The 13,469-nt window shown below is 38.1% G+C and overlaps 1 protein-coding gene across 1 annotated transcript in view; it reads left to right on the forward strand.

Annotated features, from left to right (window-relative positions):
- The window catches only part of LOC102815127 (chromosome unknown open reading frame, human C12orf63), a 193,956-nt gene that overhangs the window by 176,508 nt on the left and 3,979 nt on the right, over positions 1–13,469 (forward strand). The window contains exons 25-26 of the mRNA XM_006871817.1: positions 8,410–8,508; positions 9,047–9,224. Coding sequence (XP_006871879.1) covers positions 8,410–8,508; positions 9,047–9,224 — 277 coding nt within the window. The remainder of the gene's footprint in view (positions 1–8,409; positions 8,509–9,046; positions 9,225–13,469) is intronic.

Consider the following 13,469-nt stretch of genomic DNA (forward strand, 5'->3'; position numbering starts at 1 on the left):
GTTCTGCTGTGCATGGGGTCGCTATGAGTCGGTTCCGACTCGATGGCACCTGACAACAACAACTCATCTGCCAGTTTGTTGTACTGTGGTGGCTTGTATGTTGCTGTGATGCTGGCTGCTCTGACATTGTTATTTTACATATCAGTAGGGTCATCCATGGTAGACTGGTTTCAGTTAGTTTCCAGACTAAGACAGACTAAAAAGAAGGGGAGGTGGACTACTTCTGAATAGTCAATCACCAAAACTCTTATGATTAACACTCAGATAGTTCCAGAATATTGAATATTGAAAATTTATAGAAAGCACCAGAATAATGTCAGCTAGAGTGCCAGAAGATGAACCCCTTGGGTTGGAAGGCACTCACAGTACGATTCAGGAGGAGCTGCCATGGTCAAAGTAGAGCTGACCATGATGATAAGAGTGGAGAAAGTTTTCAGAAACTTGATTTGCAAATATGGCACATATTACAATGAGAAGAAACAGCTGTAAACATCCATTAGTAATTAGAACATGGAATGTAAGAAGTGTAAATCTCAGAATATTGAAAGCTGTCAAAAATGAAATGGAACACTTAAAGTTCAATGTCCTAATCATTAGGGAACTGAAGTGGACTGGTATTGGCCACTTTGAATCTGAACAACATATGGTTTGCTATGTCAGGAATGGTAAATTGAAGAGGAATGGCATCGCATTCATTATGAAAAAGAACATCTCAAGATCTATCAAAGTATAATGCCATCTGTTATAGGATAATAACCATACAAGTACAAGGAAGGCCAATTAATAGCACTATTATTCACACCGAAACACCAATCTCTAAAGCAGGTGATGATGAAATTGAAGAGTTCTAGCAACTTCTTCAGTCTGAAATTGTTCAAGTGTGCAATGAAAACGTATTGGTAGTTTCTTATGATTGGAAATCAAAGGTTTAAACACAGAGAAGGATCAGTAGTTGTAAAATATATTGTTGTTGTTAAGTGCCATCAAGTCAGTACTGACTCATAGTGACCCTATGCATAACAGAACGAGACAAATAGTAAAATATATAATATAATGAATTGGAAAATATAGCCTTGGTGATATAAATGATGCTGGACGTCACATGTTGGAATTTTGCAAGAGCAATGGCTTAATTCATTGCAAATATCCTTTTAAAACAATATAAAAGACAGCTATAAATATGGAACTCACCTGATGGAATACACAGAAATCAAATTGACTACATCTGTGGAAAGACATGGTAGAAAAGCTTCATATTATCAGCAAAATATCAGAGGCAGACTGTGGAACAGACCATCACATGTAAGTTCAGACTAAAGCTAAAGAAAACTCAGACATGTCTACAAGAGTCAAAATATTACCTTCAACATATACCACCAGAATTTATAGATCATTTCAAGAACAAATGTGATGGATTAAACATTAATGACAGACCAGAAGAATTGTGGGATGATATCAAGAATATCATGAAAGAAGAAAGAAAAAAGGTCATTAGGAAAATAAGGAAATAGGAAAAGACCAAAATGGAAGTCAAAAGGGATTCTGAAACTTGCTCTTCAGCCTAGAGAAGCTAAAGCAAATGGAAAAAAGGAAGAAGTAAAAGAGCTGAACAGAAATATTCAAAGGCAGATCAAGAAGACAAAGTCAGGTGTTATAAAGTAATATTCAAAGACCAGGAATTAGAAAACCAAAAATCTCAGAATTTCTCAAGCAAATAGAACTGGGAAAAAAAAAAAAAAAATTCAAGCCTCAACTTGAAATATTGAAGGACTCCATTGGCAAATTACTGAATGATGCAGAAAGAATCAAAGAAAAATTGAATGAATACACAGTCACTGTATCAAAAGAAATAGCCAGTGTTCAACCATTTAAAGAGGTAGTATATGATCAGGAGTCAACAGTACTGAAGGAAGAAGTCCGTGGTGCACTGTAAGCTTTCACAAAGAGCAAGACTATAGAAATTGATGGAATATAAATTGAAATCTTTCAACAAATTGAGGCAGCACTATGGGCACTCACTCATTTATGTCAAGAAATTTTAAAGAGAGCTACCAGGAAGGCCAAACTTCATCTATCATATTTCGGACATATTGTCAGGAGGGACCAGTCACTGGAGAAGGATATCATGTTTGGTAAGGTGGGGGGTCAGATAAAAAGAGGAAGACCCCCAACAAGATGGATTGGTCAATTGGCAGCATCGATGGACTCAAGCGTGGCAACAGTAGTGAGGTTGGCCCAGGTTTGGGTAGTGTTTCATTCTGTTGTGCATAGGGATGCTATGTGTCGGTACTGACTCGATGGCACCTAACAACAGCAACAACAACCATGCCTACTTATTGGAAAAAATCCATATTTGTGCCCATTCCAAACAGAGGTGATCCAATGGGATGCACAAATCATCAGAAAATATCAATATCACATGCAAGTAACATTTTTCAAAAGATAATTCCCAAACAGCTGCAACAGCACATTGGTAGGCAAGTGCCAGAGGTTAAACCAATTTCAGACCAGGTCAGTGGAATGAGGGATATCACTGATGACGTCAGATAGGTCTTGGCTAAAGGCATGGAATAGCAGAAAGATATTTATTTACCTGTGCTTTATTGACTATACAAAGGCTTTTGACTGTGTAGATCATGACAAGCTATGGATAATATTTCAAGAAAAGTTTTTTCCAGGACACTTAGTTGTGCTCATCAGGAACCTGTACATAGACCAAGAAGCTTCTTTTGAACAGAACAAGGAACATTGAATTGTTTAAAATTAGATAAGTTGTGTGCCAGGGTTGTATTCTTTTACCATACTTAATCAGTCTGTATTCTGAGCAAATAATTTGAGAAGCTGGATTATATGAAGAAGAATGTGGTATCAGTATTGAAGGAAGACTCATTAACCTGTGATATGCAGATGATACAATCTTGCTTGCTGAAAGTGAAGAGGACTTAAAATCCTTACTGATGAAGATCAAAGAGTACAACCTGGTATTGGTTGCAACTCAATGAAAAGAAAGCAAAAATCCTCACCACTGGATCAATAAGTAGCATCAATATAAATGGAGAAAACATTGAAGTTGTCAAAGACTTCATTTTGCTCAGATCAACCATCAAGAAACAAAAGCAGCAGTCAAGAATCAAATGACATATTGCATTAGGCAAATCTGCTGAAGACCTCTTTGAAATGTTGAAGAGCAAAGATGTCAGTTTGAGGACAAAGGTGAACCGGACACAAGTCATGGTATTTTCAACCATCTCATATGCATGGAGTCCTGGTGTGGTTCTGTGGGTTAATGCGCTAGACTGCAAAACTGTTTGAACTGCAAGGATGGCAGTTTAAGCTTACTCACTGCTCCTTGAAAACCCCATACAGGGTTGCTATGGGTCAGAATCGACTCAGCGGCAGTTAACATATGCATGTGAACATTGGACAATGAATAAGGAAGACTGTAGAACAACTGATGTATTTGAGTTTTGGTGTTGGAGAAGTATGTTGGAAGTTCCATGGACTGCCATAACAAACAAATTCTTGTTGGAGGAAGTACAGCCAGAATATTCTTTAGAAGCTTGTTTGATGAGATTTTGCCTCTAATACTTAGGGCATATTATCAGGAGGGACCAGGAGATTAGGAGAAGATTATCATTTTTGGTACAGTGGTCGGTCAGCAAAAAAGAAGACCCTCAACAACATGGATTTGCAGAGTAGCAGCAGCAATGGGTTGTAGAATAACAATGATTGTGGAGATGGCATGGGACCAGGCATTGTTTTGTTCTCTTTTGCATTGATTCGCTGGGTCAGAACTGACTTGAGGACACCTAACAACAAACAAAGGAGCTCTGGTAGCGTAGTGGTTACGAATTGGGCTGCGAACTGCAAGGTCAGCAGTTCGAAACTACTACCTGTTCCGTGGGAGAAAGATGAGGCTTTCTGCTCCTGTAAAGATTTACAGCCTCGGAAACCCTGTACAGGGTCGCTATGAGTTGGAACTGACTCCACGGCACACAACAACAACAATTTTCCTCATGCATTCCATGTTCTATTTATTACTGGATATCTGTTGTTATTTCTCCTCATTCAAAATTTTGCCTCATCAGCAAATGGTAGTCCTGAGAGCTGTACTCCATTTGCTTCATCACAATCAACTCCACTTTGAGGAAACACCTCTTTCATAGTTGCATTTTGAGTGCCTTCCAACCTGAGGAGTTCATCTTTCGACACTATATCCTACAATGTCCTGCTTCTATTCATAATGTTTAATTTTCCAGCATTATATATAACAATGTTCCACTGCTATTCATAAGATTTTCAGTGACTAAACATTCATAAACAGCTCTGTGGAAACCTGTCCACCATGGATGACCCTGCTGGTACTTAAAATACTGGTGGCAGAGCTTCCAGAATCAGAGCAACATGTAAGCCACCACAGTTATGATAAACAGATAGACAAGTGTTGGTATTTTGACCATTGTTGTTGTTAAGTCTGAGGATTTGAACCACAGACTTTATGGTTAGCAGTCCAGTGCTTATCCTACAGTATCACACCAGGGCTCTTTTTTACCCATAGAATCATTCAGTATTGCAAGTTGAGGCTTGACTTTTTTTCTTCAGTTCTTTCAACTTGAGAAATGCAGAGTATGTTCTTCCCTTTTGGTTTTCTTATATCAGGTCTTTTGCATATTGCTTTATAAAACTTGACTGGTCTTCTCGAATTACTCATTGAAATTTTCTATTCAGCTCTTTTACTTTATCATTTCTTCTAGTTGCTTTAGCTTCTCTATGTTCAAGATCAACTTTCAGAGTCTCTTCTGGCGTCCAGTTTGGTCTTTTCTTTGTTTCCTGTCCTTTTGCTTTCTTCTTGTATAATGTTCTTTGTATCATCCCAAACACTTCTGATCTTAGGTCATTGGTGTCTAATGCATGAAATCTGTTCTCCAGATGGTCTCTAAATTCAGGTGGTATATACTCAAGTCCATATTTTGGCTTTCTGGAGTTTTTGTAATTTTCTTTATCTTCAATATGAATTTGCATATAAGCAATTGTTTGCTCCTGTCAGCTACTGGCCTTGTTTGGACTGATGATATTGAGCTTCTCTATCATCTCTTCCCACAGATGTAGTCTATTTGATTTCATGTATTCAATCTGGTGAGGTCCACATGTACAGCTGCCATTTATGTTGTTGGAAAAATGTATTTGCAATGAACAAATTATTGGTCCTGTAAAATTTAATCATGCAAACTCTAGTTATCATTTCTATCACCGAGGCCATATTTTCGAACTGCTGATCCTTCCTCTTTGTTTTAAACCTTCATATTCTAATCACCATTAATGATCAACACAACTTGATTACAACATTGATCAATTTCAGACTGAAGAAGTTGGTTGTTGTTGTTAAAAGCTGTCGAGTTGATTCCTACTCATAGTGACCCCGTATAAGGTTTCTGATCTGTGGTTGGTGTGTTTGATCTGCTGACCATGTAGTTAGCAATCATCATTAGCATTAGTTGTTGATGTAACACAGTAGGATAAAGATGTAACACTGTAGGATAAGGCACTGCTCCTCAGGGTTGGTTTGAACCACAAGGTCGACAGTTCAAACCCACCATCTGCTCCTCAGAAACCCTGTATCGGGTCACTATGAGTTGGAACCAACTTCATAGCACTTAGCAACAACATTCACATATACACATGGGTATATATATCATGCATATATATGTAAGTACATATATATGTATGTATAGATACATATATGTGTGTGTGTGTGTTGTTATTGTTGTTGTTAAGTGTCTTTGAGTCACTTCTGATTCATAGTGACCTTGTTAGGGTTTCTGAGGCTGTAAATCTTTACTGGAACAGAGAGCCTCAGCTTTCTCAGTGGAGTAACTGGTAGATCCAAAGTGCTGATCTTGCTTTTAGCATCCCAACTTATAACTCTTTATACTTCCAGTTATTGTCGTTGTTAAATGCTGTCAAGTTGGTTCCAACTCATGGTGACCCTGTATAGAGTTTCTGAGGAGTGGCTGGTGAGTTAAAACTGCCGACCTTGCGGTTCAAACCGACCTTGCAATCCAGCACATTATCCCACAGCACCACACCAGGACTCCACCTTGAGGTTAAGAGTTCAATTATTATTCTGCAGCACCACACATAAGCACATATATATGTAATTGCTTATATATATATATTTATATATACCTATGCATGGTGGTTAAGGAGCTCTAGTAGCATAGTGGTTACGAATCGGGCTGTGAACCGCAAAGTCAGCAGTTCGAAACTACCAGCTGTTCCGCAGGAGAAAGATGAGACTTTCTGCTCCCATATAGATTTACAGCCTCTGAAACCCTGTACAGGGTCGCTATGAGTCGGAAACGACTCCACGGCACACAGCCACCAACCACCACCACCATGCATAGTGGTTACGATTCAGGGTGCGAACTGCAAGGTCAGCAGTTCAAAACTACCAGCTGTTCCACAGGAGAAAGATGAGACTTTCTGCTCCCATAAAGATTTACAGCCTCGGAAACCCTGTACAGGGTCGCTATGAGCGGAACCAACTCCACGGCACATAACCACCACCACCATATATTTATATATACTTGAGGAGTCCTGGTGTGGTGCTGGTGTGGTCAGACTGCAAAGCCTTTTGAACTGCAAGGTCAGGGGTTCAAGCTCACCAGCTGCTCCTTGGAAACCCTATACAAGGTCACTGTTGGTCAGAACCGACTCGACAGCACTCAACAACAATAATAACATATACACACACACACACACACACATATATATGTATATATACAGATTTACATATGTATGCATATAACACCCCTGTATATCAATATTGCTGTTGTTAAGTTGCTATGAGTCAGTTCCAACCCATAGCAACCCTGTAGAGGGTTTCCAAAGAGCATCTGATGAGCTTGAACTGCCCACCTTGTGGTTCAAACTAACCTTGCAGTCCAGCACATTAACCTACAGCACCACACTAGGACTCCATATCTACATAGGCATATGTATGTATTTACCACCACTTACCTGTCAGTTTGTAATACTGTAGTAGCTTGTGTTTGCTGTAGTGCTGTAACTTATGCTGTTGGTATTTTAAATACCAACAGGGTCCCCCATGTTGGACAGGTTTCAGTGGAGCTTACAAACTAAAACAGGCTAGGAAGAAGAAGAGGCATATATACATTTGCCTATGTATACGTGTCTGTGTGTGTGTAGGAGACCTGGTGCAATTCTATAGGATATACACTGAACCCCTAACCACAAGGTTGGCATTTCAATCCCACCAGCTGCTCTCAGAAGCTCTATACAGGGTTGCCTAATCAGAACTGATTTGATGGCACATAACAATATTTACACCCTCGGAAACCCTGTACAGGGTCGCTATGGGTCGGACCCGACTCGATGGCACTTAACAACAACAACAACAACAATATATATAATCAATGAATGGAGGTATTTTTTTGCCATTTGTTCATGCATATATGTGTGTGTATGTATGTGATGTAAACAGTTAACATATATATTGCTATGGTCAAGTTATTTTGAGTTGGTTTTTACTCATTGTGACACTCTATAGGGTTTACAAGGAGCCTCTGATGGGTTTGAACCAAAGACCTTGCATTTAGAAGTCTAGTACTTATCTTACTGCTCCTTGGTAAAAAATGCCTCCATTCATTATTTCACTTTGCCTCCCTATAGATTTTTATGAGAACATTGTCCCTTTAACATTTTCCTTTAGAAAGATGATAGCCTATACATATAAAAACTCATAAAGTAATATTCTAATTTCTGACATCTTTATTCACAAGATAGTCAAATTATAAATCTCTTATTACAGTGACATTTGATTTTTCTTAAAATGCCATTTTATATATTGTACTATGTAAATAATACACAAGCTTTGGGAGTCCTGGTGTGGTCCTGCAGAATAAAGCAGTGGAACTCAAGGTCAGTTTAAAATGCAAAACCCACAGCCGCACCTCAGAAACTGTAGAGGACCACTATGAGTCAGAACCGACTCGATAGCACTTAACAACAACAACATGATAGATAATATGTTTTAAGTAAAGGGCAATTTAGTTGTTCTTAAAATATATGAATAACAAGTAATACATTTTATCTGCTTTCATTTAACAGGGAATACAGGGTAGATATGAGTCAAAATTGACTTGACGGAATTTAACAAAAACAACAATGTATGTATATATTTTCTTAAAAAGTAGGATCATGCTTTGCATATCATTTTTAAACTAGTCTTTTCAGAATACCTTTTGAACCTCTTTTCATGACTATAGTTGCATCGTTATTCTTAATGGCTCCGTAATATTCCATTAAAATATCATCTTCAGAAGATCAGTCTCTCATTAATCTAGGATGTCTTTATCTGTATTACATAACCATTTTCTATGTGTTTAGAATTCTTCCAGAAGGCCAAGTTCTATTAAAGAGCCACTGGTACCTACATTTGAAATGTACAGTTCATTGGCCTGGGTTTCAATAAGGGCAGCTGCACAGGTTGGTGTCATTTTTGTTGAAACTTATTTTTCACTGTCATGTTTGGATTCTCTGCCTACCAGCTGAAAGGGCAACTCAATATAGCTATACAAGAGAAAGGAAAATTCACATTCTTTGGAATATGTGCCAATAATGTTTCTTTGGAAGGACAGGAAATGTACTTTATATATGGGGTGCTTTTAATATCTATTAGCCAGACCTGACTGTGTTTGTTTCAGCTTTTTTTAGATGAAAATATTGGCAGATATACATGTGCACATATTTGACATTTTGGCAAATATCTGTCGTAGCTAGGTGAGGTAGCCTATTTAAAGTGACTTATGCATTAATTAAATTGTCAACAGTGATGATTTGTTTGAGTATGATATATACCACATGCTGAGGAATCACATTTTATTATTCAGGGTGTCTTTTTTTTCTTCCAGTGTATATTGAATATTATCTTATGAATGCAACTTATTTATATTCTTTAATGAATGTATAATCTATGAATCAGAAAACTTACACTTATGAATTCTAATTTATGCATCCATCACAGGTCAGTGAAGCTGTGCTGGCAATCAATCTGCTTATTGGAAAGAAGAATTCTAGAATTGATAAAGTTAACCAAGTGACATTACCAAATATCCCAGAATTTGCTGCTGTGGATCTTTTGTCTTCATATACAGATTATTTGCTTGGTATGTTTACATGGCTTAACATTTTATCAAAACCTGGTATTTGTAATATGTTATGAAGTTTTGAAGGTTTAATTGTGGTGACTTGTTTAGGTGTGTTGGTTTTTAGGTTAATGGACAGTTTGAGGAGTCTCCATGGGTGATAAGGGGTCCCTGAACCTCCCTCGATAACAGAGTACTCAGCTTACTGCCCACAGACACACTTTGCTCTTTCAGCTGCTGCATTGCAGATGCATGCTTCTGTGAGAGGCGATATTTCTCTATGCGTGTTTCTTTTCCACTTTACACAGGACAAGTGGGACTTTTGGAAGTGTTCCCTTGATACTCCCTGATACTCTAACTTAAAATGTACATTTACTTTCATACTCTTAGATGGCTCCTTGTTCTTTTCTTTTGTTATTATTTGTTTATATACATATACATGTTTATGTATCTTTATATTTTTATGTGTAACAACAGTTGTGAGGATCGCATTGGACTGGACAGTGCTTCATTTTTTTTTTTTAAATGTATTTTTATATATTTAAATATGTAAATATGCAAAGCACAAAGTCACTATGAGTTGAACCAACTCTTCAGCTCCTAGCAGCAACACAGCAATGTGTATATGTTTAGCCTCTGTCTCCCATTAAACTAGCACAAGCTCTATGAAGACAGAGATATTGCTATTGGATTCGCTGTTTCATCTTAGAGGCCCTTGTGTGACGTAAGCAGTTAATATGCTCAGTTGCTATCCCAAGGTTTGTGGTTCAAGTCTACCAAGAGGTGACTTAGAAGAGAAGTCTGGGGATTTATTTCCAAAACATCATCAATTGAAAACCATTTGGAGCACAGTTCTACTCTGACACACCATGGGATTGTGATGAGGCAGAAATGAATAGATGCCAACTGGAATTGACTTCCATTTAAAACATATCATATAATGTTTGAACATAGCAGTCATTCAATGTTAATATTTGCTAAATGAATTAATGAATGAGAGAGTATCAGAATTTATGTTTGATTTACTACTATTTATGGTTTTGCTTATTTTTAACTCCTTCCTTTGTTTACTAGTAAATTAGAACATAAATCCCTAATGATTTTGTAAGTATTTGACATTCATTTAAGTGTTGACTCATGCATTTGATAAATATTTAGGGCTTCTTGTACACTAAGCACTATGATAGGTGCCAAGAAACAAGGTACTAGAGTGTTACCCAGACTGACATTTCATTAGAACATTGGATAAGGAAGACCGTAGAAGAACTCTGCATTTGAATTCTGACATTGAAGAAGAATATTAAAGATACCATGCGCTGCCAGAAGAACAAACAAATCTGTGTTGGAAGAAATACAACCAGAGTGCTCCATAGAAACCAAGATGGCCAGACTTCATCTCTCACACTTTAGACATACTATCAGGAGGGACCAATTCTTGTAGAAGGACATCATGCTTGGTAAAGTGGAGGAAGGTAGAAAAACAGGAAGACAGCCGTCGCTGCCCCTCCCCCCCAATGAGATGGATTGGTACAGTGGCAGCGGCAGTCATCTCAAGAGTATCAGCAATGGTGAGGATGGTGCAGGACTGGGCAGCGTTACGTTCTGTTATACAAAGGATCGCTATGGGTCGGAACCCACTCGACAGCACCTAACAACAACAAAAGGTGACCACTGAGCCAAAGAGGATGATGACTTTGAACTTTAACCTGATGGGAATGGTACTGGTCTTGCTAAATCTCCTGAAGTCACATGTGGAGGCAGCAGTTTATTCTGCTGGTGCTGGATCAACCTTTCTTGGCTCCTTCTTTTGAAGCATAGGTGGCCCAGATCATTTTTCAGCTTAGGAATAGTTTGCTAAAGCTTCACTTTTTATATTGAGGCTTTTCTTTCTTATTTCTGCGCCTGGTAACACCTGATGGACTTTTGCTTCATTAGGTTTCTGACCATGTCTGGAACCTCAGACTAAGTACTTGTTCTTCCTTGCAATTCCCATAGATGAACTGTTAAAAATAAAGCCATTGATGGTGCGTGGAGAAGTATGGGAGCCCAGCAGTCAGCAAGGGAATCGCTCACCAGTTGGCAGCACAATCCTCTCTGGTTCTAATTGCCAGGCCTGCAGCCCTGTTAGAAGCAAACATGGTTGTTTTGCTACAAAAGTTGTTGGTTTGTTATATGCCATCAAGTTAGCAACAAGACTCAGCAACCTGAAACACGACAGAAAAAAATACTATCTGATCCTACACCAATCTCACAATCGTTGCTACATTAGAAGCCATTGCTACTGCCACTGTGCCAATCCATCTGATTGGGGGTCTTCTTTTCTCCAACCCTCCACTTTATCAAACATGGTATCTTTCTCTGGGACTGGTCCCTGCTGACAGTATGTCCGAAGTATGAGAGACAAAGTCTGCTGATCTAGGATTCCAAGGAACATTCTGGCTGTACTTCACCCAACACAGATTTGCTTGTTCTTTTCTCCATTTATCATGATGTTATTTCACGCTCAAGTGGTGAAGATTTTTATTTTCTTTACATTGAGATGCAATCCGGACTGAAGACTGTGGTGTTTGATCTTCATCAGTAAGTATTTTAAGTCCGCTTCACTTTCTGCAAACAAGGTTGTATCATCTGCATATTGCAGGTTGTTAATGAGTCTTTCTTTAATCCTGATATCAAGTTCTTCTTCATATAATCCAGCATCTCGGATTATGTGCTCAGCATACAGATTGAATAAGTATCATGAAAGCATGCAACCCTAGCACACACCTTTCCTAATTTTAAACTATTCAGTGTTCCTTTGTTCTGTTTAAACAACTGCCTCTCGGTCTATGCACAATTGCTCAAGAGCACAAATAAGTGTTCCAGAATATTCATTCTCTACAATGTTGTCTATAGCTTATCATGATCCACACAACAGAAAGCCTTTGCATAGTTAATAACGCACAGTTAGACATCTTTCTGATATTCTCTGCTTTCAGCCAACATCCATCTGACATCAGCAATGATATCCCTTATTCCATGTCCTCTCTGAATTCGGCTTGGAACTCTGGAAGTTCTCTGTGATAGACCAGCTGCAAAAGAGTACAGTATTATTAATCAAGAGACTTCAATTGACATCTGATTATGCCAAAGTAATTTCTCTCAACCTCATTTTAGACTGAGGGGTTTAAAACCATTTATGGATCAATCCCAAGGAATTTTGAAGGCAACTGCCTGGCCAACCAATTGGGAGAGATCCATATTAGCTAGTGCTCATTCCACAGAGAGGTGACCCTCTTTGGAATGCAGAAATCATCGAACAAAATCATATCACATGCAAGTAAACTTTTCCTAACGGTAATTAACAAATGATTGCAGCAGTATAACAACAGGGAACTGCTAGAATTCAAGCTAAATTCAACATAGGATATGGAATTTAGGCATATCACTGCTGACATCAGATGGATCTTGTCTGGAAGAGAGAATACCGGAAAGATGTTTACTTGTGCTTTACTGACTAAAACAAAGACTTTCGACTATGTGGATCATGACAAAGTATGGATAACATTGCAAAGTATGCGTACTTAGTTATACTCATGAGGAACTTGTGCATAGACCAAGAGGCAGTCATTAGAGCAGAACAAGGGCTTACTGAAAAGTTTAAAATCAGAAAAGGTATGTGCCAGGGTTATATTATTTCACTATACTTATTCAATCTGTATGATGAGCAAACAATCTGAAAAGCTGGATTATAAGAAGAACTTGATATCAGGATTGAAAGAAGACTCATCAACCATCCGTGATATGCAGATAATACAAGTTTGCTTGCTGGAAGCAAGGAAGACTTAAGATACTTAATGATGAAGATGAAAGACTACATACATGCTTTAGTATGACTGACCTCAATCAATGTAAAGAAGATATAAAAAGTCCTCACAATAGGACTAATAAATAGCATCATGATAACTGATAAAAAGCTGAAGTTGTCAGACTTCATTTTTCTTGGATCTACAACCAACACTCATGAAAGCAGCAGTCAAGAAATCAAACAACATATCTCATTAGGTAAATCTGCTGCAAAACATCTTTTTAAAGCAGGAGTGAGGAATGTCCAGCCCATGGATCATATAATCCCACTAAATGATTTGGTGGTACTTGAAATTCAGTAAATCTAGGAGCTTTTTAAATGAAAATATAAATGTATATTAAGTGATGTTATAAATATCCAAATGGCCCTCGGCAGAAAAAATGTTCCTCACCCCTGTCTTAAAGTATTAAAGAAGAAAGATAACAAGTTTGGGGACTAAAGTGCACCTGACCCAA

The sequence above is a fragment of the Chrysochloris asiatica genome, unplaced genomic scaffold, assembly GCF_000296735.1.
Source record: "Chrysochloris asiatica unplaced genomic scaffold, ChrAsi1.0 scaffold00174, whole genome shotgun sequence".
NCBI lineage: Eukaryota > Metazoa > Chordata > Mammalia > Afrosoricida > Chrysochloridae > Chrysochloris > Chrysochloris asiatica.